Source organism: Neovison vison, chromosome 2 (genome assembly GCF_020171115.1).
Source record: "Neovison vison isolate M4711 chromosome 2, ASM_NN_V1, whole genome shotgun sequence".
Classification (NCBI taxonomy): domain Eukaryota; kingdom Metazoa; phylum Chordata; class Mammalia; order Carnivora; family Mustelidae; genus Neogale; species Neogale vison.
In genome coordinates this window covers 88,245,577-88,273,232 of record NC_058092.1, presented here as the reverse complement: position 1 = coordinate 88,273,232, position 27,656 = coordinate 88,245,577, and the positions used below count along the sequence as shown (strand labels likewise).

General features: G+C 34.0%; 1 protein-coding gene across 2 annotated transcripts in view; it reads left to right on the top strand.

The window, feature by feature from the left end:
• COL11A1 (collagen type XI alpha 1 chain) overlaps positions 1–27,656 on the top strand; it is a 201,271-nt gene that overhangs the window by 165,698 nt on the left and 7,917 nt on the right. For both annotated transcript variants that reach the window (XM_044238784.1, XM_044238783.1), the window contains exons 50-63: positions 3,352–3,405; positions 3,994–4,101; positions 4,395–4,448; positions 5,066–5,119; positions 6,117–6,170; positions 12,930–12,983; positions 13,104–13,211; positions 13,673–13,726; positions 21,550–21,603; positions 22,485–22,592; positions 23,102–23,155; positions 23,261–23,296; positions 23,397–23,450; positions 24,907–25,156. In XM_044238784.1, the coding sequence (XP_044094719.1) occupies positions 3,352–3,405; positions 3,994–4,101; positions 4,395–4,448; positions 5,066–5,119; positions 6,117–6,170; positions 12,930–12,983; positions 13,104–13,211; positions 13,673–13,726; positions 21,550–21,603; positions 22,485–22,592; positions 23,102–23,155; positions 23,261–23,296; positions 23,397–23,450; positions 24,907–25,156 (1,096 nt within the window). The remainder of the gene's footprint in view (positions 1–3,351; positions 3,406–3,993; positions 4,102–4,394; positions 4,449–5,065; positions 5,120–6,116; positions 6,171–12,929; positions 12,984–13,103; positions 13,212–13,672; positions 13,727–21,549; positions 21,604–22,484; positions 22,593–23,101; positions 23,156–23,260; positions 23,297–23,396; positions 23,451–24,906; positions 25,157–27,656) is intronic.

Below are 27,656 nucleotides of genomic sequence, written 5' to 3'. Positions count from 1 at the left end.
GGGGTCTGGATCCAGCTCTGTTCAATCGGTTTGGGGAGGGGGGGGGTTCTGCTCAGCAGGGCGTCTGCCTCTCTCAAGCTCTCACTCTCCCCCACTCTGTCCCTCCACACTGCTTGTTTCCACTCTCTCTATCCCTCTCTCAAATAAATAAATAAATAAATAATTTAAATCTTCAAAAAGAGGTGAGGAATGTAGTGATGTACCAGTTTGACACATCAAGAATTGAGGACTTTGATGATATTGACTGATACTTTAAGTGCTTCTAACAGTTCTGTCTTTCTAAGTATTTTACATATAGTTATATGAATTGCAGCCCATCTATTTTAGTAGTTAAATAATTAGTGGTAATATGATTTTGAGATACTGTGTTTTTTATTGCTATGTATTGTGATTAGTGGACATAGGTTATTTCCTTTAATCAACACAGTCACCTCTGATGATGGTATTATTATCCACATTTTTAAGCTGAAACAACTGAAGTTTAAAGAATTTAAATAATTTCATCAAAGTTTTGTCATTAGAAACTAAGTCAGGATCTATTCCCATGTATGTCTGACTAGACTAAGTGTCTCTAATAACACTCATTCCTGAAAAAAAGAGATTGGTTGATGTAACTGACTTAAACAGGAAAAAGGAATCCTTCAAATTACAAAAGAATTAATCTTTCATTTTGTCATATTTGGAGTTACATTTTCATTGCTAATAATATGACCCATCTTTGGCACTTTTCAAAATACTTGCCATGTGCCATAATATCTGGGCTCAGAGTAGCTTTGTTTTCTCATGAAAGTGATTTCACTTAAAACATCTTTTTTGTGTGTGTGAAAATGTCAAAATGATTCTCTGAATTCTTATTTATGCCTTCATGCTCATTTCTTAATAGAATTTTTAAGAAAATTAACATTGGTATTTGCTTTATTTAAAAAAAATAAGTTATTTGCCAGTTTTGAGGAATAAGAATTAAATTTCATACCATAAAATATTATATAGTGAAAAAATATAGGTTTTTTAGTTATTAATTAAATGATATAAGAATGATTCTATTGTTTAGTCTGAAAGATTGTTGACATATCATATATTGCATTTAATTTAAGTAGACGATTTAACCCTCAGAAAAAAGAAATGTGAGAGGATTAGAATATAGTATTTTGATGTATATATCTGCTGAACACATGCTGCCATTTTTATTATAATTAATTCTATATGGTCAACCATGTAAAGAGTTTCTTCCTTACTAAATTAGAAGCATTTAAAAATTATCGAATTCTTACTGCATAAAGTCAAGTATTTTTTACTGACTCTTTGTTTATATTTTTAAATTTAATGTTTTGTGGTGAAAACGTGCAAGTGAGTTGGGGTGGAATTTAAAGAACATTTTTCATTGAGTACAGTTGTCATAGGAAAAATAGCAGTAGAGATAACGGGTCTCTGATGGCAAAACTGTAGGAGACACATGAAGACAGACTCTCAACTTTCCTCTACCCTTGGCGTCATCCCCCTTTGGCTGTAATGTTGACTAGATAGTTGTGAGAACTAGTCTTTAGTTTTAGTTTTGTCCACCTAGAAAATTCTGAAATAATTCTTAATAAATAAATTCTAAGTTTGAAAGCCTTTCCAGCTTCTCTTATGGCTTCCTAAAGCTTTCGGGTTCAGTAGGAACAAGTATAAGTACTTCAGTTACTGCTGTGGTTTCATCTTGTGTTATTCTTGAAGGTAAACATGGATGCCAGAGGTTTGGAGTTTGGGAAACTCTTCTTCCATATTATTTTCATTTGTTTAAAGGCTATCTGGTAACACCTGGCTAACTTTGAGTCTTAAGAGAATACAATATTGTTAACTACATTCACATTGTTGTATATGAGATCTTCAGATCTTATTAATCTTTTGTCTCTGAAACTGTGTAAACTAAGAAGAACATTTCCCCATGTCCCCCACACTTCAGCCCCTGGTGACCAGCATTCTCATATTACATGAGTTTGGCTATTTTAAATTCCACATATAAGTGAGATCATGAAGTATATTGTGTATATTTAAATAAAAACATTTAAATTGGACATTTTATAGTTGATTTGAGTGGCAAACTGCTTTAGTCTAATTTCAGAGATATGAATAATAGGTCATAAAAATATTATATATTATTCCATCAATCTAGATAGATGGTCGATTTGTTACTTTGTAAATAATGTAAAGGTAATATTTTATTTGTAAGGTTTATCTAAAATAACAGGTAGTATTTGCTTCTCATCTTGAGAGAAAATAATTTATACACAATACTACTACTAATAAATTCCTACAAAATACTTGATATCTTCCATCATTATGCAGATAATTCAAGAAGTTAAAATATGTGCATATTCTCAAAGAATCAGAAATTAGGTACACTGAATAACCTACCCCCTGGAGTTATGTTTATATTTAATATAATGCACTTCAAACCAATTAATGAGAGATGGGTTTAAAGCAGTATTATTGGGAATAATAGAGTTAAAAATTAAAGGGAATTCAGACCTGCCATTTTTTTAAAAATTTAAAACAATTTCCACTTCAGAATTCTAGTTCCACTGATTTTGTGTAGAAACATGGCACATGAATATACTGTATTATTTCACTTAGATGAGTACTTGAGAAAATACTATGCTTTTCTCAGTAAAGTCAAGTCTGTTACATTAGTAACAGACTTCCATAACTAAAACCTACTAGTCTAGGAGGTTTATTTATTGTCTGCTGAACTAGAAAATAGCCATCTAGAGTTATACAGGGAGAACAAAGAAGCTAATGAATTTATAATACACATATCCTCAAAAGGAGTAATTTTAATTAGTATCTAAGTATCTTTATCTATCTTACAATACAGTATTTTTCTATGTTCTTAGATTTCTACTAAATAAATTTTATAGGATTATCAAAATACTACCACATGATTTGCTTAATTGTTATTATAAAGGTAAAATGAGCTAATATTTTAATAAGAAATGAAAGTTCGTTAATCAAACTAAGTTGTAATATGAATACTGATACAACACAAATACAAAATTTGTTAGGAAACATGCAGGTCTCTGTTTTGTATGGCTTGGTGGTAACTTGAGGTTAATGCTCTTTTGACAAACTGATGAGAATTGTAGCTTTCAGTCTACCCAGTTGTGCCTCCTCACTGAAATACTGAGGTCAGTAATAAGATACACTCCTTCCTTTTAATAGAGTATTCTACTGCCTTTTAACCAGTATAAGGTCTAGTTTAAAATGTCATGGTTATAATAGAAGGCAGTTTTACAATGTGAAATTATCATTTCTGTGTTGTTGTTGTGTTTGTCATTTTTATGTTTTGAAGTTCATTTGCTTTTCTCTTTATAGGGTGAACCTGGAGAAGCAGGGAACCCAGGGCCTCCTGGGGAAGCAGGCACAGGCGTAAGTGCTAGCTTATTATCAATGTAGGGTGTTAACATATTAAACATGTAACTTAACTCCTAGCTGTAATTCAGTTATTTGCTTTTCCCTTTCCATTAAAAATAATCACAAATGCAGAACCTTTTTGTTTAATAAACAAAAAAATTGCATTTTTTGACTTACATGGAAATTGAAAAAAATATGACATTTGTTAGACATAAGTTAGAACATAAAAACTATAAGCTGTTTATAGTTTTTGGTGGCCCTTTTTTGGTGGGCCCTTTCACAAAAGAAACAAACTGTGCTACATCAAAGAAACATGGATGAATTGTATTAGAATAGTATTCATTCTAATGTAGATTGGTTCAAACCTGGAGTGAATTTGGTCCCTGGACACATTTGGCAATGTCTGGAGATATTCTTGGACATCACAGATGGTGGAATGTCACTGTTGATGTCACTCCCTGGGATCAAATTAGTGGAGACCAGTTGAACGTCTTGCAAAGCACAGGACGGCCCCTCCTCTGCTGCCTGCTCCAATATGCTGAGGCTAAGAAATTCTGATTTAAAGCTTATAAGATAATTATTCTTTTTCTAACTTGGTTGTAGGGCCCCAAAGGAGAAAGAGGAGAGAAAGGAGAAGCTGGCCCACCTGGTGCTGCCGGACCTCCTGGTGCTAAGGGACCACCAGGTGACGATGGCCCAAAGGGTAACCCGGTAAGTGAGCTTGGTCCCCCTTACAGTGGCATCTATGTCAAAGTCATGTAGGAGCTTTTATAGAAAGGTTAGAAATCATGAAACTCTGGCCCATATCTGGTGAAGCTGACTCTTCGTCATTTCATATATCCATTAGCATTGTCCATCAATTTTATTTTTAAAGATTTTTCTAGTGGAAGAAGGGAAATATTTGCATATGGTTTTGCCATGACTTAGCTCTTAAACATCAGAATATCATGACTTTTTAAAAAATATTTTTATTTATCTTCTTTCTTTTAAAAACATCGTACTAGGGTCCTGTTGGTTTTCCTGGAGATCCTGGTCCTCCTGGGGAACCTGGCCCTGCAGTAAGTATTATGGGAAAAGAAAGGAATTATTTTGATATGGTGGTTTCAGTGTCTCTATTATTAATAATTAAAGAAAGTTCTTGATTCCTTCAGTAGATCCCCCAAAAACAGAAAAGAAAACAAAATGTAAACTACAGTCACAGCTACAACAATTAAATCCTTATAGCTGAAGGCAATTAGACCTCTGTTGCATGATTATTTTCTTCATTTGGGTTAGTTTTCCTCACTTTGCTGGGTTGTACAAACTATCTGAATAGCAGCATTGCTATTATTTCAGTTTCTCCTATGCTGTAAATCCTATCTCAAAGTGTGCCGTATTTGTTCATGGTGCAAGGATGCACTGGCCTTGTATGCTAATTACATCCTCTTTCTTTTCTTATATTAACAGCATAATGTATTTTAAACTTAATGTGGTGGCAGTTTCACAAATCTTTATCGAAAGAGTGAGAGATACCACAATCCTTAAAATATAACTGAAAGATTTTAGCAATACTTCTATTTGTCCATTTCGTAATAATTTATCTCAAGGAGTCAGAGAATATATCATACCTTTTGTTTTAATAAAAGTGAACTCACAGTGAGAAATATCTGGGATCACTTTCTATTGCCTATGATAGGGTCAAGATGGCGTTGGTGGTGACAAGGGTGAAGATGGAGATCCTGGTCAGCCGGTAAGTAAGCACACTGTTTTTATTAGATCTTTACATAGTCTCAAGACATTTTAAAAAAACAATCAGCCTTTCAAAAACATAGCTATGTGGGTATACATTTTTCCAAAAGGATTATCAATTATATGTGAATTTCAGTTCAAAGTCAAACTTAAATAGAGTTTCTTACTTGATGTGATTTTAAAAATGTAAGTATCCTTCATAATAAAAAATGTGGTAATATCATAGCAATGATTTTGTCATACAATGTCAAATATAGCTATCTATTTGTATTAAATAAAAAGTTATTTTAAAAACACAAATAAGCCTGAAATGAAGACAGCTATGTTATCAGCTTATCCTTAGCATGATTGTATTGCAATTACCAATCTAAATGAATTCAGCATTGTATTGGACTATTACTATTTTTTTTTTTTTTAATTTGAGAATGACTCAGTAGAGGCTTTGGCCACTTATGGTAATTTAGAGAGAGGTAAAGGAAGGCACTAAGTTAAGTAAGAACCAAACAAATCTCACCCCTAACACAACTGTGTCTCTAGAGCCGTCTCCACTGGATATTTGTAGGCTTATTCTGTGTAGATAGGACTTACCTATTCCAATGTGCGGAGTACTCCTTGGCATAGAAATGCTAGTTCTGTACAAGAAGAAATTGAGAGGTAACAGCTTTATGGTTTCATAAATGTATGTAATATGAGTAAAGTTATTAATCATACGATTCTCTTCATTAGTATGTCTACTGAATGTTTGTCAGATAGAAGTTAGCACTTTTTAAAGGAACAATTTGAAGAAGGAGTTTGATTCACTTTCTTCCAGCTGTAGAAAGGTTTTCCATCTGAATTTACTAGCTCTAATAATAGATATCTAGAGAAAGCCTAGGTACCAGGGAAGGTAGATGTAGGGAGATGAAGAAAGAAGTTTGGTTTCAGTCCAAATGTAGAAAAATGTTGTGAGCCCTAAAATGATGCTTAATTGCTTAAAAAGTATTTTTCACATTTTGTAGGGTCCTCCTGGCCCATCTGGTGAGGCTGGCCCACCAGGTCCTCCTGGAAAAAGAGTAAGTTTTTAAAATTCTTTATTTGAAACATCCACTCATTATCTACTGTGTATATAAACTTACATAGTATTCTTAAGCTGTAGGCAGCACATTACAATGATGCTGAAAGATGTAAGTCATGGAGAACAGGGTAATTTTTTACAATTGTCAAAATTCTTATTAAAATAGAATACACTTCAACAGATTTAATCTGTCACAATAAGAAGTAGTTTCCTACTTCTCTTTGCTAAGGTCTCCCCTCTGTACAAACGGAGGCTGTTACAAAAGATGGATGGAACCCTGAACTTCAACTCTTGGGGCAGTAGAGGGAGATGGAATGCCAAAGCCTAATACTAGCTAAAAACATGGTAAAAACCTGAATGCAGATATCATTAGAGAGAGCTCAGGAATCAGTCCGCAAGTCCTGTTAGCTTGCTTTACCTTATCAAGCTTCTCTGATTTGGGAACATGGCCGGATTTTAACAAAAGATGACAGGAAAATGGAAATAAAGAGATTTTTTAAAAAATACTGCCTCCAGGGCGGCTGGGTGGCTCAGTGGGTTAAGCCGCTGCCTTTGGCTCCGGTCATGATCTCGGGGTCCTGGGATCGAGTCCCACGTCGGGCTCTCTGCTAAGCAGGGAGCCTGCTTCCTCCTTCTTCTCTCTCTACCTGCCTCTCTGCCTACTTGTAATCTCTCTCTGTCAAATGAATAAATAAAATCTTGAAAAAAAAAATACTGCCTCCAGTAGATCCTAGGAGATTCACTTGAACTGTCTTTTTCTTATGACTGTACTATTTTCATAATAAAACTATGTCTATTGACCTGCTTCTCCCAGCATTTATATCAACATACATTGTCCCCTGCATCACCTTTAGTCTATTTTCTGACCTCTCTGCAAACAAAATAGATTTCTTAGGTTCATCCCCCTTTCAGTAATTAATGCAAGGGCACAGAGACCAGGGATCACTGTTGTTTTCTTTTTTTTTTTTAAGATTTTATTTGTTTATTTGACAGACAGAGATCACAAGTAGACAGAGAGGCAGGCAGAGAGAGAGAGAGGGAAGCAGGCTCCCTGCTGAGCAGAGAGCCCGATTCGGGACTCGATTTCAGGACCCTGAGATCATGACCTGAGCTGAAGGCAGTGGCTTAACCCACTGAGCCACCCAGGCGCCCCTCACTGTTGTTTTCTAATGGTAGGTTTGTTTTAGGAGGATTTTCATACTACACATCCTCATTTACATATTGTACTAACAGATTTTAATTTTGTCCCTGGGCGATATGAATTTGAGTCAATATTTACAAACATTTGTCTTTGCCAGAAATGAATTTAGTCTATATTAAACACCTTTTCTGAGTATGATTTTCTCTTCACTGACCAAGTGATTTTTTTGCCTTCCTCCTTCCCCCTTCTTATATTCTAACAACATCCTAGATAAGATTCTTATTATTTTGTTTTGCTTTTATTGTTGTCATTGGCAGCCCCAAAGCATGATCTTGGTAGAAAAAAAATGTATTACAAAACAACCATTGGGCTGTTATTCTTAGAAAGTAATTACAAAATGTAACATGATTTTTGAGATCTCTTGCCTATTTTTGCCTGCAGTCTGAATGCCATTAAAACTTTCTAGATGGATGAGTAAATGATAATAAACCTTCCTAATAGAATATTGATCAGAGTGTTGCAAGTGGCAGTGATACTGAGAAACAAGATTCTAACTGTTATTGAACAAGTAGGAAAATTAAGTTGTCATTTGTAGTACATGTACATTCTGTCATGTATTTGTAATACGGGAGAATAAATGTACATTTCCTTAAGGCACTGGAAGATTGTACAGTTTATGTCAATAAACCATGGAATTTTAATCTCAAGCTATCATTATAGCTATTTGAAACCAAGAGCTAGTTCCATGCTCTTTTATTGAAAAAACTCCAAGAAGTCACTAAAATAATTGAAACATTATAAAATGCACAAAATTTACCTGTTAAATGGAATTTTATTTTTTTTAAAGATTTTATTTATTTATTTGACAGACAGAGAATGACAAGCAGGCAGAGAGGCAGGCCGGTGGGGGGAAAGCAGACTCCCTGCTGAGCAGAGAGCCTGATGCGGGGCTTGATCCCAGGACCCTGGGATCATGACCTGAGTCGAAGGCAGAGGCTTTAACCCACTGAGCCACCCAGGCGCCCCTTAAATGGAATTTTAAAGACTCTAGCTCATATTGCCATAGGAAAGTTCACAATAAAAAATTAAAATAATTGAATTATTAATTGGTAGAAATACAGAGAAATATATATATATATATATATATATTTGTGTATACACACACACACACCCTGTATAATGTATATATATTCTTATTATATATGTGCATATATTCTTATTATATATTCTTTCCACCCCTATGCTTTTATGCATGAATGTGGATGGTCAAAAGATAAAGTGTTAGAAGGAAACATCCGTCCCATATTTACCCACACAAAGATTCAAATCAAAGATTAGATTCTTAGGAAAGCCTTCCCTACTGTCAAACTAGAACATTATGCCTACTTTATACACCTACTTCATTTTAGCATATTTTGTAATGTACTGTCTTTGTTAATTTTGATGTCTATCTTCATAACTAAACTTCATGAACTCCTTAGGATTTCGCAGGGGTTTTTCTGTTTTTGTTTTTTGTGTATTATCCACACACAGCACATTTCTGTCACATAAAGACAATTTAAATATTCTTTACATGAATGGAAGAATAGATAAATTATAGATTAATATTATAAAATGTGACTAGTGGGGAGAGGCTTAAGCTATGTATTTTATATAAAGTATATTTCTCATGGTGAAAAAATTCCGTGTAACAGTGTTTACTGGTAGAAAATTAACTGGAGTCTGTTTTATTGTCTCATGTTCTAGGAGGCATTTTCCAATAAGAACAGTCATTAGTTTATGAAATTACAGCCAGTAGTTTGCTAGATTAAGTCTTTGACCATCTGTTTATGTAAATATATGAGAAATAAATGACTAAGATGAGAATTTGTCTTTACGCATTATTAATTTTTTTCTATTCTAGAAAAAGTGTGTTTATCTGTTTTTATCCATGTCTTTTTTAACAAAGAATCTGTGCCATCTGGAAAAAAATATAAGAAACAGGGATGTCTGGATGGCTCTGTCAGTTGTATCTTTCTTCAGCTCAGGTCATGATCCTAGGATCGACTCCTGCATCCAAGTCCCGAATCAGGCTCCTTGCTTAGAGGGGAGACTGCCTCTGCCTGCCTCTTCTGCTGGTTGTGTTCTCTCTCTCTCTCTGACAAATAAATAAAATCCTTAGGAAAAAAAAAAAAAGAGAAAGAGAGAGAGAGAAAAAAGGAAATGGGAAAAATGAGATAAAGAACAGAGAAAATCCATTTAATATGGATTTCCACCATGACAGATGTCAGGTATTCATTCAAAGAGGGAAGAAATTCTTTTGGGATGGAGAAACTATTTGAATTGCAATTTTGTGTGTGTGTTGTAGTTTACTTGTGTTTAGATTCTCTAAGCTCTTCAGACTCAGATTTTCTTTTCTCTCTTGCAGTAAAAGCACTATTTTTGTTACATTTTTAGAGAGCTGATGATTTGCTTTTTTAAAGATCTAGATATTTATAAATCTTCTATAATGTTGATGTGTGTAAATGCGATCCTTTGAGAAGACTGCATACCCGGATGTCACTAGTTTAAGGAAAACCTTCATAGAATAAGGAAAATAATTTCTATTTACAAAATCGCAGTCGTTATGGTTGTTTAGGTTTGCATATGCTAATATTTTAAATATCATACTAAAATAATTTATGACAACATTTTAACACTAGGAGTTATTTGAAGCTGATGCTTGCTTACATGCAGAAATCCTCTTGCATAAATAACATGAAATTAAAAAGAAGCACTTAGGGTTTTTTTTTTTAATTTAATTTATTTATTTGAAAGAGAGAGACACAGATAGAGAAGAAACACAAACAGAGGGAGTGGGAGAAGGAGAAGCAGTTTCCTGCTGAGCAGACAGCCCGATGTGGGGCTGGATTCCAGGACCCTGGGATCATGACCTGAGCCCAAGGCAGATGCTTAATGACTGAGCCAACCAGGCAACCCTAGAAGAACTTAAGTTTTAAGAATATATTATTGTTAACATAATACTGCTGCCTCAAGAGACTGTTTCAGAATTTGTACATTTCTTCTTTGGACTGAGGCACAATATGTGCCTGATCATGTATGGCGTTACAGTGACGATATTGAGAAAATAATAACCAATGTTGTGTTCATTGATTCTTTCTAAGATAAATGAATTCACAGAATACTCTGATTTTGATGAAGTGCCTGATACTCATTTCAAACGTGGATTTAAAAGACCGTTTGAAAGGCTAGCAAGTGCTCACCATTAGCATATTAATATGGCTTCTGGAGAAGAGAAAGTCATCCTTCTACCTAACCTTATTTTCAACAATTAACACCATCTCCACTCTTCTCCCCAACCTCCAACCTCAATCTCGGTTGCTGATTTTGAGTACAATTCATTGCAAAAATTGAAGTAAACAGATAGAAAACAAGAGAGTCTGGGAGAAAATGAAATGTAATTTCTTAGAGATCATAGAGTTTCTCTTTCAGACTGTATGTATGTTTGAATTTGTGCAGAAAATTTCAAAATTAGATTGAATCTTAATGCTTGTTAAGTAATGGTAAAAATTCAGTTGATTAGTGGACATGAAATACTTTATAATAAAATTGTAAATTTTATGTGTCTTAGAATAAATTATTGCAAATGTATTGGGGGTAGTTCTAGAGGTCAAAAGCATTGTATTGTGTTCTTACTGGGCTGTTAACCCAAGTGTCCGGCTTTTGTTGATTTGGAAGTTACTAAGAAATGGTGTGAGGAGGCAATGTAATTAATAGAAACAAAATTGAGATATAATGATAATTATAACATCTCGTATTTAGCTTGAAAAATTGATGATTTCTTTGATACCTTGAATGTTATGTTTGTATTATAAATGATTCTTTTCTCATTTTATTATAAGATTTAGAAATATCATGCTTTGTATTTCACAGATGATTATGTAAATGTAAGAAGGAAATATGAATATCAGATGTCAAAATCTGATTTTATATTACAGGATCATGGTAAATCTATTTTTTAGCCAACTCACAATTATCCAATTAAAACAAGTAGTTTAAAAAAAAAACAAGTAGTTTCAAACATGGAATTTATATTTTTCAGGTATTATAATCAGCATGTATGGAAAAAGTAATTTGTTTTATTTTATTTGATCTGAGTCTCAGGTTGCCAACATGGTGAAAAATATAGGAAATACTTTATAAAAAAATTTAATAATCTTAATAACAAAAGTAACAAGAGCCAGTGTTTGCTCAGTGTGTCTTTATGTCCCAGGTGCTGTTATACGCCATTTACATTTCTCAGCTCTCTGAGTTCTTATGATGACTCTGGGAAATAGTTCTTATTATTCTGTGCCTTTTACAGAGAAGTAAACTGAACCTCTGACATGGTATATAACTTTCTAAAGATCACAGAACTAATTAGTGGCAGAGCCAGGATTTGAGGCCAGACAGTCTGGGTCCAGGCTTTATGCTCTTAAGCACCAGATTCCATATCTCTATTTGATACCGCTACACCGGAAAGCTTGAAAAATACTTTTACATGTGTTATCTCATTTAAATTTAACAACAATTCTGTAGCAAGAGGATTTTTTAAAAAAAGATTTTATTTATTTATTTGACAGAAATCACAAGTAGACAGAGAGGCAGGCAGAGGGGGCGGGGGAAGCAGGCTCCCCGCTGAGCAGAGAGCCTGATGCGGAACTCGATCCCAGGACCCTGGGATTATGACCTGGGTTGAAGGCAGCAGCTTAACCCACTGAGCCACCCAGGTGCCCCGAGCAAGAGGATTTTTATTGGTAATATTTTATGGATGAAAGGATGGAAATTCAGGAATACTAATAAATTGTTAAAAGTCACAAAGCTAACAAAAAAAGAACTATCCAACTTTGACAGCTTTCTTACAAAGATGCATATATAGTCGAGGAGTAATATTACAAATAGCTTTAAACAAATTAGTAATTAGCATCTCTCCATAGCAATCTATGCAGCTATGCAGAAGTCAGGCAAACACCAGAATATTCTCTTGAGCTGTTGGATGACATATGGAGTATGAAGATATTTATTTCTGCTCTTGCTCTAATACTAGATTTTAAAAAGTGGTGATAAGTATTTTTATGTCACTCATTTATGTGAATTGCATAGTTCTGGAAAATGAAAATAAAATTTCTGCTGACAGTCAAGATTTTAAATGTGCACTTCCCTAGTCTGAACAAGATCCTATAAGAATACATAACATATGGATGTTCTAAGATTGAGAAAGGAGCCAATCTTAAAACACATTTAAGGATGGAAGGGAAATCTAATACATGCAACTAATTCTAAATTATACAATATAAAAAAATGATACCTGAGTATTTAACACAGTAAGGGTGACTAAGCCAACAGTATTTCTTAAAAAAATTACTGTTTCTTTACATTGATATGATGTGATTATCTGTTAATCATTTAATATTCTAACTGCAAGTTTTTATATAAAAGGGTTTTGATTTTTCTCCTTGTGTTTTAAACTAAATAGCTGTAGACAGCCACAATTTATTAGACTCTGTTACAGTTTAAACTGGAGTATTTGTGAATAAGTCTTCAGTTATGTTAGTTTTACATGCAATATGAGTTTTAAGTGCGATTTTCTGTTTATAGGGTCCTCCCGGAGCTGCAGGTGCAGAGGGAAGACAAGGTGAAAAAGGTGCTAAGGTAAAATATGTGTTTGAACGTCTTATGGACACATTGAACAACATCTATTTCAGTACTTTTAATAATATAAAAAAATCTTTTCTCATTATCAACATGTTCACACATTTCATTTTCTAACAGGGAGAAGCAGGTGCCGAAGGTCCTCCCGGAAAAACTGGCCCAGTTGGCCCTCAGGGACCTGCTGGAAAACCTGGTCCAGAGGGTCTTCGGGGCATCCCTGGCCCAGTGGTGAGCATCTCTGCTAAAAGATGCCATTTTGGAAATACTTTATTTCCCCCCCAAAAAATTACAAATGAAAATGTGCATGTCAGCATCATTTCGTAAGGTATTGTGTGGCTGTTTTATGGGAATTCAGTAAATATTATGCAGGAATTAAAGCCAGATACTTTTCAAATACCTAAATATGTCATTTATTTAATAAGTGCAATGTGAAATTCCAACACAGAAAGGCAGAATAGAAACTGAACCCTAAGAATTCAAAGATGTACAGTTTCTATACATACATCTGTATAGACATACACAAAGTAAAAAGACTCAAAATTGCTTATAACATTTGTAGATGTTCTGCATGTGATGGGATGCATAAGTGATGTTTTTGCTTTCTCTCTTTTTGGATTTCCAAAACTGAAATTAAAAATAAATCTATGCTTTTGTTAATTAAAAAAATCAATTATGTTTATTTTCTATAGGGAGAACAAGGTCTCCCTGGAGCTGCCGGCCAAGATGGGCCTCCTGGTCCCATGGTAAGTCTGATCTTTTGTTATTTAGAAAGGGAGAAATCCAGAAACAAAATTGTTTATAAGCTAGAATTTCTGATGTTTTATATTATAAATTAGTTTATATTTTGTACAATATTCAAGGAAGTGTACTACTTAGACTTAAAAAGGGGAAAGTAATCCTCAATGATAGATTATTTGGAAAATATGCCACTTGATCAGATCTTTCCTTTCTTATGTCCTTTGGATAAAAAAAAATATATTTCCACTCTGAATAAAATGCCACTAATGGTCCAGCCAGTTCTTTTCCAAATGCGGACAGTTCCCCAAATGCGTGCAATTACACTTCGTTTCCTGGCACTTCATTTAAAAGAATGACATTGGCACAGGCACATAGTGATTCCTTCACCAAATAAATTGTTCTGAAACAGGCTGAAAGATAAAACATTAACCTCCATTAGTGAAGAAAGGCATAATTATTACAACTGAAGTTTGGTTACTATCATAAACCCTATGTGCAAAAATGCTTGAGCTATGCAACAGAGCATTTATCTGACCAGCATACACTGTTCATAGATAGGAGTTCATTATAGGTGCCAAGGCTAAAGCTGCTACCGAACCTAGGCGGAAGTGAGAATCTAAGTCTTGCCTTTAAAGTCATTGTTTTCTGGGGACATTTGGGTGGTTCAGTTGGTAAGAGTCTGCCTTCAGCTTAGGTCATGATCCCAGGGTTCTGGGATCGAGCCTTACATCAGGCTCCCTGCTCAGTGGGGAGTCTGCTTCTCCCTCTTCCTCTGCCTGCCAGTCTGCCTCCTTGTGCTCTCTCTCTCTCTAATAAACAAATAAAAACTGTAATAAAAAATCATTTTTTCGGGGTGCCTGGGTGGCTCAGTGGGTTAAAGCCTCTGCCTTCAGCTCAGGTCATGATCCCAGGGTTCTGGGATCGAGCCCCGCATCGGGTGCTCTGCTCAGCAGGGAGCCTGCTTCCTCCTTCTCTCTCTCTGCCTGCCTCTCAGCCTACTTGTGATCTCTCTGTCAAATAAATAAATAAAATCTTTAAAAAAAAATCATTTTTTCTAGTGACAGATTCTATTTTATCGTAGAGGCATTTGAAATTCATTGTCCCAAAATAGTTGTATGTAAAGGGATTAATCAAAATAGCTAATAATACCTACAGCATTATGCAAACATGATGCGTATTGGTTCAAATAGTCAAATGCTTCTGTAGAGCAATTTACATTTTACAAAAATACCTCTTATCATAAATATATTACATACCCAGAATGCCATCAAAACTGGGATTCCTAATCTTAATTATTGTGGAGGAATTTTGGCCATTCCTTTTAGTAAAAATGTCACAAAATAAAGCAAATATTTCATGTTACAGAGATAACTTTTTAAACTTTCACTGAAAAGTTAAAGATCATTTATTTTTGCATGAGGATAAAAGTTATCAAATTTTGAGTGACCTCAGGCAGGAGATTATCAAATCTGCACATGACCCCATTAGCATCAGAACAGGGACCTGGCTGAAGCCCAGTGGGCTCCATATCTGTGCCACTATATAGGGAATATTCTCCTTAGATATGGTAAACTCCTAACTGAAGAGTCAGAGCCTGGAAAAAAAATAATTCACCTTAATGTCACCTTAAAATTTGCCAGAGATTTTTTTTCTTGTTATTTCAGATTTTCCAATAAGTATTCTGACCTTTCTCCAGATGAAATAAAAAACATCATGCTGAAGATTTCCTTCCGATAATATTAAAAATAAAACCATCAGACATACCACCTGACTCCAGCTTGTAAAAGTTTATTTATATTTTTGACTCTTAGGTAAATGTGAGTTTACTGAGCAAGGGGCAGAACAACGCAAACCCTTTTAGGCAGAGTGAAGTGAAAAATATCTGAATTTAACAGTATGGGTACCATGCCTCTCTCTGGCTCCTTTTTTTTTTTTTTTTTTTTAACCAGAGAGGACTTATAATGTGAATAGACCTTAGCTTGTTCATAGCATCAATTAGTTTGACAATATTTAATTTTAATGAAAATTAAAGTTTTAATTTCATCAATTAGTTTGACGATATTTAATTTTAATGAAAATTAGTTGGTTCTCATGAAGTGAGGATGGGCGGAGAAACCATCTTCAGGATGCTTTTTATGGCAATTTATTGAGCTTTTCAACTCAGCTAAGAACAAATTATTTTAGTGTATATTTTTGATTATGGTTAATGGTTAAGGTCATGGACTCTCAAGCAAGCTCCCTAGTTTCAAGAACAAACACTACCACTTACGTGCTGGACTTTAGGAAAGCTACTTATTTATTTATTTATTTAGCTTTAGTTTCCTCATCTGTAAAATTAGAATATCATAACATCTATCTTATGGGATATTATGACGTTTAAATGAATTAAATATGGATATTAATATCTCCTACCCCATAGGATTCTTATGTTAATTAAATAAGTTATACATAAAACACTTAAACCATTAATTGGCGCTAGGAGCACCAGATAAAGAGTTATTAATAGAACGAAATGATGTTTTGAAAATAAACAATTTCATGTTTTTGTGAAAAGTAACTAAATTTGGGGTGCCTGGATGGCTCAGTCTGTACAGAATGTGACTGTTTATCTTGGGGTTCTATGTTCGGGCCCCACATTGGGAGTAGAGTTTACTTAAAAAAAGTTAACTAAATTTGTTTGAAAGACACTGATTGTTAAACAAATGAAAAGGACCAATAAATAAATTGTGCTTACAGCAGTTAGAGTATAAAGTAGGTAAGTACTATAATAGAATCAAGTAGAGAATGCTAACTGTATTCAGAGTAGGACTGTTAAAATGCCCTTTCCTCTGGGGACCTTTCCCTCCTCAGAAGTATGGTAAGACTATTAAAGGAGGAAAAAAAGAGGCTTAAATGTGTATATGGAAGGCTTAAAAATGTGGGAGGTAAAAATAAGAGATTTCAAAACTCTTACAAATTTGCATTCATCTCTGAAATTAATCCATGTGAAATTCATCTGAATATTCTCTCCATAATGTGTTTTTCCTCATTACAGTTATAAATATATTCACATGCACATCCCAGTCTGCACACGTTTCAGAAGCCTGTTTATCACCGTATTTCCGCAGCTACCTGTTGGGTCTCTTTTGCCCTTCTAGAAGCTGCCTGAAACTTCCTGCTGTAGGGTCCACTAGTCAGACAATACCACCCAACATTCCCCTTTCCCCAACTTTTAAATACAACTTAGCTGTTCAGTAAGTAGGACTTAATGTGCCTTCATCACTCCAGATAGCCATCTACCCAGGTAGATGATCGTGCTTTAACAGAGCGTTCAGCAGTATGGATGCCATGCCTTTTCCTCTGGCTTTTTGTTTTATCAGAGAGCATTTATACACTTCCTTATACACTGACTTTACTTAAAGTGGTATTTTATAGGTATTTTATATACAAATTTATGTTAACCTTTAAAATGGAAATTCTTCGGGGTGAGAGTGAAACAGATCTTTTAAAACTTTTAAAATGTTACGTGTTTGGTCCTTGCCTACTCTGTAATCAGCTCTACTAGAGTTCAGATATGGTACAGTATTTATTTTTCACTTTAAAAGTTAGACATTTCTCATAGTAAAAATTAAACTTCTATAAATGCATGAATTTATGTACATATATATTTAGAATCACCATATGGAACCGAGGATAGATTAACTAGTACATATGAGAGCTAACAGAAAGCTAAGGACAATGATGAGATTATATAAAGAATAATAAAAGCATTTTTTAAGTTGAATCAAATTTTCAGGTAGTTAACAAGCAAAAGAGATGAAAAATTACCATAATATAATCAGACATTCCTTCTATTCACATACTGATAAATAAAATATCTGATAGCATTATTTTTCAAACCATAAGTGCCTGAAAAACTGGTCGGATGGCTTACTGAATGCAGTTTGATTTTTTTTTTTTATGCTACCTTTGAATTTTCTGTAGGCAGGGTTGAGATACGTAGCATTCCAAAATGATTCACCTGGTTTAAATAGTAAAGCATTTGCTTTTCACCAAATTAAATATTATTTCACGATATTGCATTCTAAATATAGTGTGGGATCTACAGTTTCTTTAAACTTCAATGCATTAGAGTTTTGAGATGCATATCAAAGCAAATATTCTGTAAAGCATAATACTGCAGGGGAAAATGTTTGATTGTATATTCTAGACACTTAAGAATGTATTATCCTTGTTTTCCTTTTCACTTATTACTTATGAATTATGCATTTCCCTAGGGTTTTTCAATTTGCAATATCCTAAATAGGAAATAGAAAATATGTACTTGGAATAGCATTTTTATATGCAGAATTGATATTTTTTATATATTCCAAGTTCAGAGCCTTATTTATAACTGCTATCAATATCATAACTTTACCAATTTCTATTTCCACCTGATGAAAATGATAGGAAACTTATTTTGCTTGGTACATTTGCCCTCAGATAATGTTTGCAAGTTCATAAGAAATTATTAGCTTAGAGGAATTAATCCTCATTTCCTCTAGCTCTTTTATGTACATTTATAGAAATGATTTAAAATGCGTGAACACAATGTCTGGTATATTTCACATTAAGCCTGAGTAATTAGAATCCCAGTACTTCTTCACCTTCATCCTTATCCTCTTTCTCTTCTCCCTCCTCTTCTCCTTTTCCTTTTCCTTCTCCTTTTTTGCCATTTTAGCTTATACTAGAAGAATGTGGAGAGAAGCCTGATTGATAACTGTAATTTTTCAAAAAATGCTCCACTGCATTGTTTATACAGTATTTTTGTAGGTCTGATTTCTCTTTCATTATTACAATACTGTGATTCAGTTATTACTATTAGAGTATCTTCATAAGTGAAGCTCAGAGATAATAAGTGATAGCTCCAAGGTCACCCAACTAATGTGTGGTTAGACCTGAGACTCTGAATGAAGCAGTGATTAGAATATTGATGTTTGGCAAGCAGCATCCCTACCAGATCTCCCACTTAGAGCAAAATTTCTGTAAAGTATATCATACACCCAAAAAAAGTTTGAGTGTAGAATGAGAAGTGAAGAAAGAAAAAAATCTAGCCTGTACATAGTTTTGTATTTTTAGTCTGGAGAATATATTTACTTTTAATTGACATTATGTCAGGTTAAACCAATATTCTTAAAAGGTTTCTACTACTGGTACAAGCACATGGTTCTTTCATGCAGCTATGTTTTTACTAGAACCATTTTTTTCATACTTTTTTATGCCACCTTGTTCTAACATGTAGAGTCTTTGGCATTTATCCCAAGGGTGACATGGTCTCAAGTAATTATTTAAGTGATTCCATTACTCATTGATATTATGCCTTTTAAAATGTGTTATAGGGAAACATTATTTTCCTCATGATTCATCATGCATTTCTGATAAAATCAGAAAATAGTAGTCGTAAAATATATTCCCTTAACTTAAAATTTATTAAACTAGTAGAACTAAATATGTAATGCTTTTATTTGAACATAAATGAGATTTTTTATGCTATTCTGATTTGCATATTGATTTAACCTGTTTGGGACCTAACACCACAGAACCATCTCTCCCAAAGCGTAATGAGTATCAAACTTACGAAACAGATCCCTGGTCTCTTAACTGGAGAATCTCAGATTCAGTTGGTCCGAGTGAGGCCCAAGAATTTGTTTTTCTTGTACAAAGTTCACAGATGATGCTAATGCTGCTGTTCTGAGGACGACACTTTGAGGTCCACTATGATAGGGTGTTAGTAAATACGATGAAAGTTCGGTTTTCAAACCCAGCCTTGGAATATACTTGTAGGTAAATTTGGTAATATCTTTGTCATCTACTTTTTGTCTGTAAGGGATTTAACAAAGTGGCATGATTATTTTTATACAAAAGAAAGTCTAAACTGAATTAGTATAAATTTATGTCTGAGGATTAATAATTTTCTCCTTGTTAGAAGAATTATTATTAGGGACGCCTGGGTGGCTCACTGGGCTAAGCCTCTGCCTTCGACTCGGGTCATGGTCTCAGGGTACTGGGGTCGAGCTCCACGTAGGGCTCCTTGCTCAGTGGGGAGACTGCTTCTCCCTCTCTCTCTGCTGTTCCCCCTGCTTGTGCTCTCTCTTCCTCTGTCAAATAAATAAATAACATCTTTTTTAAAAAGATCACTATTAGGCACATTCACATTTAAGATTGCACATGAAAATAATTTGTATCTATAGGTAATGGGATGAGGTATGGAAATTGCCCACTTCTATATCAATATACTTAGAGAATTTCAAATCTTCCATAAATTAAAACAAATACAAATATATATAATAAATATTAGTCCTAAATACTATTGTTACACAGTACTAATTGTACGAATCCTGTTCTTATTTTCCCCTGATGATCAGGGATTTGGTTTAAGGTACAGATGTGAGTAATTAAGGAATCCAAAAGGCTCATCTATTCAATCTAAGGAGACAGGAATTACAATCCTCGATTTATAGATGAGAAAACTGAAGCTCTTTTTGGTTAGCTGATTTAAATTGCTAATAAGAGAGGCTGGCTTCTATCCCAAGTCTATCCTATTCTGAGCCCATACTTTTTAAATTACATCAAACTACTTGGGTCAGATCCATGGCTCTTAATACTTTAAATTCACAAAGATGATGAACTGAGACTTAACGTGCTCTTTCACATGGAAGATTCAAAGTGTCTGGGTAGAGAGAAAAAAAATTGCTGATGGTAGCCTTGAAGAAGATCCAATAGTATCTATATACAATGGTATAGTTTGGTAAAAGTTAAAACAATTCGCTTCCTAAGTGCCATGTTAAAAAACGTTACTGAAACTATAATTTTAAAATTCAATTCAATATAAATAATTCAAATTCATAGAGAAACTGTAGAAATATTTTGCTTTGTTTTTCTGGCAGACTTACTACTGCAGGTAGTAGTGACCTACATTTTGTAGCCTTATCTTGACTCTGATTTCATCAATCACATCCTTACTAACCATCTTTTAGTGTCAGTTCCACTTCTTCTGACAGAAACACTTGCCAGTTTCATTTGTCATTAGTTTCAAAACAAGGGTCATACTTTGTATTACCTTCAATATGGGATACACTGATTTTTATATAAAAATGTTTGTTACAAAGTCATTTATGAATAATTCCATGGGCAGGGGTCAGAACTAAGAATTAGTTGATGAAGGCATGCCATGATTTTCATAAAAATATAATTTAGCATAAATGGATAAATGTGTTATCCTTGGACCATAAAATAGTTAACTGGTAAAATAGAGATGTTTATATGAAAAAGCTAATTGTTTTATTATTTAATTTACAAACATTTATATAAAAGATTCTGCAGGAATTACGGTTAAAAATACTGTTTGAGTTTGCTTAGGAAAAGTGGTTATCAAAGGTCAGTTGACTGTCAAAAATATTTGGGGAATTTTTTTTAATTTTTCAGGAAATACTCTAATGTATTTGACTTTGTAATGTATTTGACAAGCGAAATATTTGATTTGATGTATAATTTGGAAATCCCTTCTTCTAAAATTATTTAAAAATTTATCCTTTTTTAGTTTAAAGACCATACAAACCATGCCTTGTTTCTAATTTCACATTTCTGTGGTCCAACTTGTCGATAGGATGCTTTATAATTGTGGTTAAATATTAAACCATAGAGTTTTAAACAAGCAAAATTATTTTGAATCCTGAAGAGTAAGCACTAATCATTATTAATTGTTTTTGAACTCTGTCATATTACCAAAACCAGACTTGCCCTGTGGGTAGTAATATGATTCTCTAACTCATACCTATTCTATGTATGTTTATTATTTCTTATTATTTAGGGACCTCCTGGTTTACCTGGTCTCAAAGGTGACCCTGGTTCCAAGGGTGAGAAGGTGAGAGTAAAAACACATGTTACTACAATTTTGATATCCCAATAGCAGAGACAATAATTTTTCATATGAAAATCACTCAAAAGGAAATTTCAAAGAATATCTTTGTCCTTCTAACCAAGGAAAAAGCTGCCAATCCTCTGTTTCCCAGATGAATTTAGAGGAGAGAAAATATACAAAGTCATAGTGAAAAATGTATCAGAATTCAGTGTTATGTTTTTTCAATGTCCCCTTGTTGGAACCATATGGAGAAAGCATATGGTTATACTAAAATAACCCTTCAGAAAATAAACAGATGGAATAACAAAATGCCCATTTTCATGTTTTTAAACATGAAAATGAAAAATTTAAGCTATAATACCTTTGAAGTAGTAATTTGATCTTCCAGAATGTATGCTCAGTTGCACCAAATAATTAAAGAAAATACGCCTTTTTAGAAGGCCATTAATGTTTTTTGGATTACTTTTAAATTTCCAAATGTCTCTTAAGGACTATAGAATTTCTGAAAAGTAGAAATAATTTCATATAAAATATGCTTACTAAAATAATGACTTTTCAGTTATTTCATCAATGAAATAATTCTTAGTGTTGAATTCATTTTAAGTAAATGAAACACTAAAGATGATATTTTTAGAAAGCATTCTGTTTCCTAAAATTCCTCCCCACCAATAGAATTCTTCCTTGATATAAGCAGTAAATGATCCTGTTAGGTAAGAGAAAAGCAGGTTCTTAATCCTTTATATCATTCAGAAAGGGTTAAAGTTTCTATTTTTTTTTTTTACTTTTATGTTTTGTAAACTTCGTGTGCAATTATTTTATGACTGTAGTTTAGTAGATGGTTGTAATTTATATATTGTTAAATTTCTTTTCTCTGCCTTCTAAAGGGACATCCGGGTTTAATTGGCCTGATTGGTCCTCCAGGCGAACAAGGTGAAAAGGGTGACAGAGGACTCCCTGGAACTCAAGGATCTCCAGGAGCAAAGGGGGATGGAGTGAGTAAAGATATAAATTATTCTCCTACTCCTTTCCAGTCGTATACACACACACACACACACACACACACACACACACTCGCACATGTGCACATTCCAATAAACATGACCAAGGGGGTGATTTAGAGTATCTTTAATCTCTTTAAGTCAGTGATGTTTTCAAAAAGAAATTTGCTTAATCTTAAAGTAATAAATTAAAAACATGATAAGTTAGAAATCCAAAAATTATAGTTCAGTAGTTAATTACACAAAAATTTATCGAATTTCCAAAACATACAAGTTATTATTCTGAAGGCTGCTTTATATCTATAAAGATACAGACATTGAAGCAAATGGGGAAAAAAGTACAGATTACCTTGCAAAGGTTATTTCTTAGATTCACAATGAAAAGTTTTAGGCTATTCTTACATATTTCTGCAGAATCGAAACCCTGCAGTTGTGGTGTTATGCACTAATCTTATGCATAAACTAGCTGAGGAAAACTCTAATTTGGATGCTTCTCTCTGCAGGGAATTCCAGGTCCTGCTGGTCCCATAGGTCCGCCTGGTCCCCCAGGCTTACCAGTAAGTATGAGACAAAAGAATTTTGTAAAGTAAACTTATAAATAGACCAAAGAGTCATGAATTCTCCAGATTTTTATCTGCCCTTTTGCCTTTGCTTTTTTCTAGGGCCCTCAAGGTCCAAAGGGTACCAAAGGCTCTGCTGTAAGTACTTTTGCATTTGGGTTTTCATTTTTCAGGGAAGTCCACTCAAATGCCTTGTTCTTCATTTATCTTGTTCCTTTGCCCACCCCACCCCCCACAGGGACCTGCCGGCCAGAAGGGTGACAGTGGTCTTCCAGGGCCTCCTGGGCCTCCGGTAAGTGCAGAGTAACAAGACTGATGTCCCGGCAGTTAGCATCCTGAGACTGCCAGTGATTTCTCTGAATTTATAAGAAGGATGGAAAAAAAGACATTTTCTCAAAGTGCTGATTTTTCTAGGAAATAGCAACTATATTACGTAATCAGGTCGCCATGCCAAGGTTTTCTTTTAATTGAATATATAAAGATACATTAACTATATATTATGATAATCTTGTTTTTATTTGTTTTTCAAGAAAATGACATACTTTTTTATGTCACATTTTTATGAAAGCAATTGATTGTATGCCACAAATATATATATATATATGTCTGACCACACTAGGAATAAAGACAAGAGTTTAGATACTTGGCATTTGTTTTCCTACTGTATATAATGATCAACCAAAAAGCAATAGCAATTTGTAACATTTATTAATGCTGACATTTTCCAGGCTTCACATTACTACTAAGTGAGAGATCCACCTTACTAGGGCTGCCATAACGGGCACCACAAACAAGGTGACTTAAATAATATAAATGTACTGTCTGACAGTTCTAACAGCCACAAGTCCTAGATCAGACTGTGGGAAGCATCGGTTCCTTCTGAGGACTGTGGAACTGAAGGTCTGTTCCATGGTCCTCTCCTTGGCTCATAAATGGCCGTCTTCTCCTATCTTTTCCTATCATCTTCTATGTGTGTCCCATAAATTTCCTCTTATAAGGATACCAGTCATATTGAGCTAGGATCCACCCTAATGCCCTTATATTTACTTAACTAATTATATCTACAGAGACCTCATTTCAAAATGAGGTCTTATTCTATGGTACTGGTGCTTAGGACTTCTACAGAGAACTTTTTGTGACACAATCCATACCAGTATGGATTTAACTATTTGCTGTAGTTCTACTCTTGCCATAAATGCAAATTCAAGTCTGGTTGCATTTTCTAAGCTTTTTAAAAAATTTATGCAGTTTTAACTTCTATTTGTAATAAGTTAATGTGCATTTTTAAAAGTTTAACATTTCATAATATAAATTATTATCAAGCACAATAGACAACTCATTAAGTAGCATAAGAACCCTAAAAATGGTGTTTTAATCTTCAGAGACTAAAATCTAGTTGTGGAGATAAGACAGGTAAATGAGGACTAATTAATAAATAATCAGGTAATGCACATATGTTCACACAAATCTTTTGCTACATTACTTATGTAGAAAAAGTTCCAGATATCATCAGAGTTGGTGTCTACTTTAGTATCCCTACTAGATTATTTTTAAAAAACTTACCAAGTTTACATATCTATCTATCTATCTATCTATCTATATTAGCAATTAGAGAAAACATTGAAAATAGGAAAAACATTGAAAATCTAAACCAACTGTAATTTCTTATAACAGTGACATAACTAGTGATAATTATGCAGAATATTCTATCTTCAGAAGCAATTACATGCACGTTATCTCTTTCCCAGGGTCCACCTGGCGAAGTCATTCAGCCTTTACCAATCTTGTCACCCAAAAAAACAAGAAGACATGTTGAAAACATGCAAGCAGATGCAGGTGATAATATTCTTGATTACTCAGATGGAATGGAGGAAATATTCGGTTCCCTCAATTCCCTGAAACAAGACATCGAACATATGAAGTTTCCAATGGGTACTCAGACTAACCCAGCCCGAACTTGCAAAGACCTGCAACTCAGCCATCCTGACTTCCCAGATGGTATGTTAATAATACAATGACACAGCAAATGTACTGAACCTCTAAGTTATGACGATGCATTGTCAGCTCTTTAATTCTAGTTAAATGTTTAATATAGAATCTAAATAAAACTAAAGCAAATGATTATTCATTCCAATCTTGTAGACAGAAAAAGTCATTTACACTGTGCAATTTAAGATCTGCTTCAGAGAGTCCTTTGCCATTTTTGGATGATTATAGATAACATAAATGCATTTTCCCTGTACTAACATAGAACAGGTTTTTTGTGTGCATGCATGTGTACATTAGTATATAATTATTTATATCCTATAACCTAAGTTATTTTACATTGATATGAATAAAGTTAACATGATTAAGAGCTCAACTGAATGGTATTTGACCTATCAGTTTAGCAGTCATTTGGTTAATAGAATATTTAAGAATTCAGATAGCTTGGGGCAAAAATTTGTGTAATGGATCCACAAATAATTGAGCTGTGAACAATTTATTTGTAATAATAATCTAGATATTTTATTATACTTACCATTTTTTAAAAAGATTTTATTTTTTAAAAAATAAAGGAGGCAGGCAGGGAGGCAGGCAGAGAGAGGAGGAACCAGGCTCTCCGTAGAGCAGAGAGCCCGATGCGGGGCTCTATCCCAGGACACTAGGATCATGACCTGAGCCGAAGGCAGAGCCTTTAGCCCACTGAGCCACCCAGGTGCCCCTATACCTACCATTTAACATAAACATTTACATACCCATCCTAGGAGGACAATAGTTTCAAGTATCTTGAGTTAGTTAAGAAACTCACCTAATTATTAAACTAACAAGGTCATCTTAAATCTCCCACTTTACGTGTAAATATTTTATCACTCTTTTTACTGTTGGGACAATATTATTTTTCTCTGTCAATCATATAAGAATGCTGTAACTGAGATCTAAATAATTCAATACAGACAGAAAATTTCAATGTGATTCAGAAACAGCCACCACCATAAAGGAAGAATGTCATAAAATTTTTTCTTAATCAAGAATAACCTGTTGAAACTAAAACACAGGTAGCTACTAAGGGTTCCATATAGACTAATAACCAAGGTCTTCAAATGTATAATATGTGTATGTGAAAAAGATATATTCAGTTCAGTAATAAAGCAGTGATTTATAAGAATGATTCAGACTTTGATCTAGCTAAGATAATCATACTTTATTGAAATTCAAATAGAAGGGGTGCCTGGGTGGCTCAGTGTTTAAAGCCTCTGCCTTTGGCTCAGGTCATGATCCCAGGGTCCTGGGATCGGGCCCCGCATCGGGCTCTCTGCTCTGCAGGGAGCCTGCTTCCTCCTCCTCTCGCTCTCTCTCTCTCTGCCTGCCTCTCTGCCTACTTCTGATGTGTCAAATAAACAAATAAAAACTTTAAAAATAAAAAAGAAATTCAAATATAAAAGATTACAACATGTACTGAGTTATAAAACATGATATGATTAATTAGAATCTGAGAAGTCAAGAAAAATTTTTGTAAATTTTGGAAAATGGAGAGTTCACCGTGAGCTATAGTTCCCTGTGGTTTCCATATAATAACGAGTATTATTATCTTCAATGTGTTAATTAATTGCAATTAAATATTAGTTAATTAATTAAACAGTGCCAGACACTGTTCTTCAGACAGAGATTCATAGATAATGCGGAAGGAATAATGCCTTTGAGCTACTATTATCAAACAATGGAGACATAAAAATCATAAGTAGTATTTATAGCATATTATGACAGATATTGTGGAAAAAATGAGTAGATAAGTAAGGGATGATTCGATTTTGGATAAATAAGATGTTAATATTTAAGGAGGTAACATTTAAGCTGAAACCTATAAAGAGGTAGCCAGTTATGCAAAGAATGGAAAGGGTGTTCTGGGCAGAGGATATGGGTAGTTTGAAAGCCTTGAAGAAGACAAGGTTCTGGTGTGTTCGAGAAACCGAATGTCTCCATGTCTAAAAAGTAGTGAGCAAAGCGGAAAATGACTTTGAAGTAATTTGGAAAAAAGCAAGGTAGAATCCAAAGAAGCTGGTTAAGGAGCTGTTGGAATAATCTAGGCAAGAAATTGTGGTGACTTGATTTAGGGACCTGATAGTAAAAATAGATGAATAAATTTGAGATAAATTGTACATGGTATCCATAGTATACAGAATTTATTGAACAAAGGTGTCTTGGTAATTAAGTTATTATTATGTTATTTGAAGAACACTTAATGGCAATACTAGCAGATTAAATCAAGAGAAAAAATACCACTGATGAATCTTGGAACACTGAAAAAATAAAATTAAAAAAAAAAAAGGTAACAGAACATAAAAAAAATACCACAGAATTTCTAAAAACTGTAAAATGTATCAAACATTAAGAGTGGTTATCCTGATGAGTAAAATCCTGATGGATTTTAACCTTTTTTATATATATTTTTTTTTCCTGAGGATTTCAATTGGTTCCAGATGCGAATCTATAAATGGTGCAATCAGAAAAAATTTAA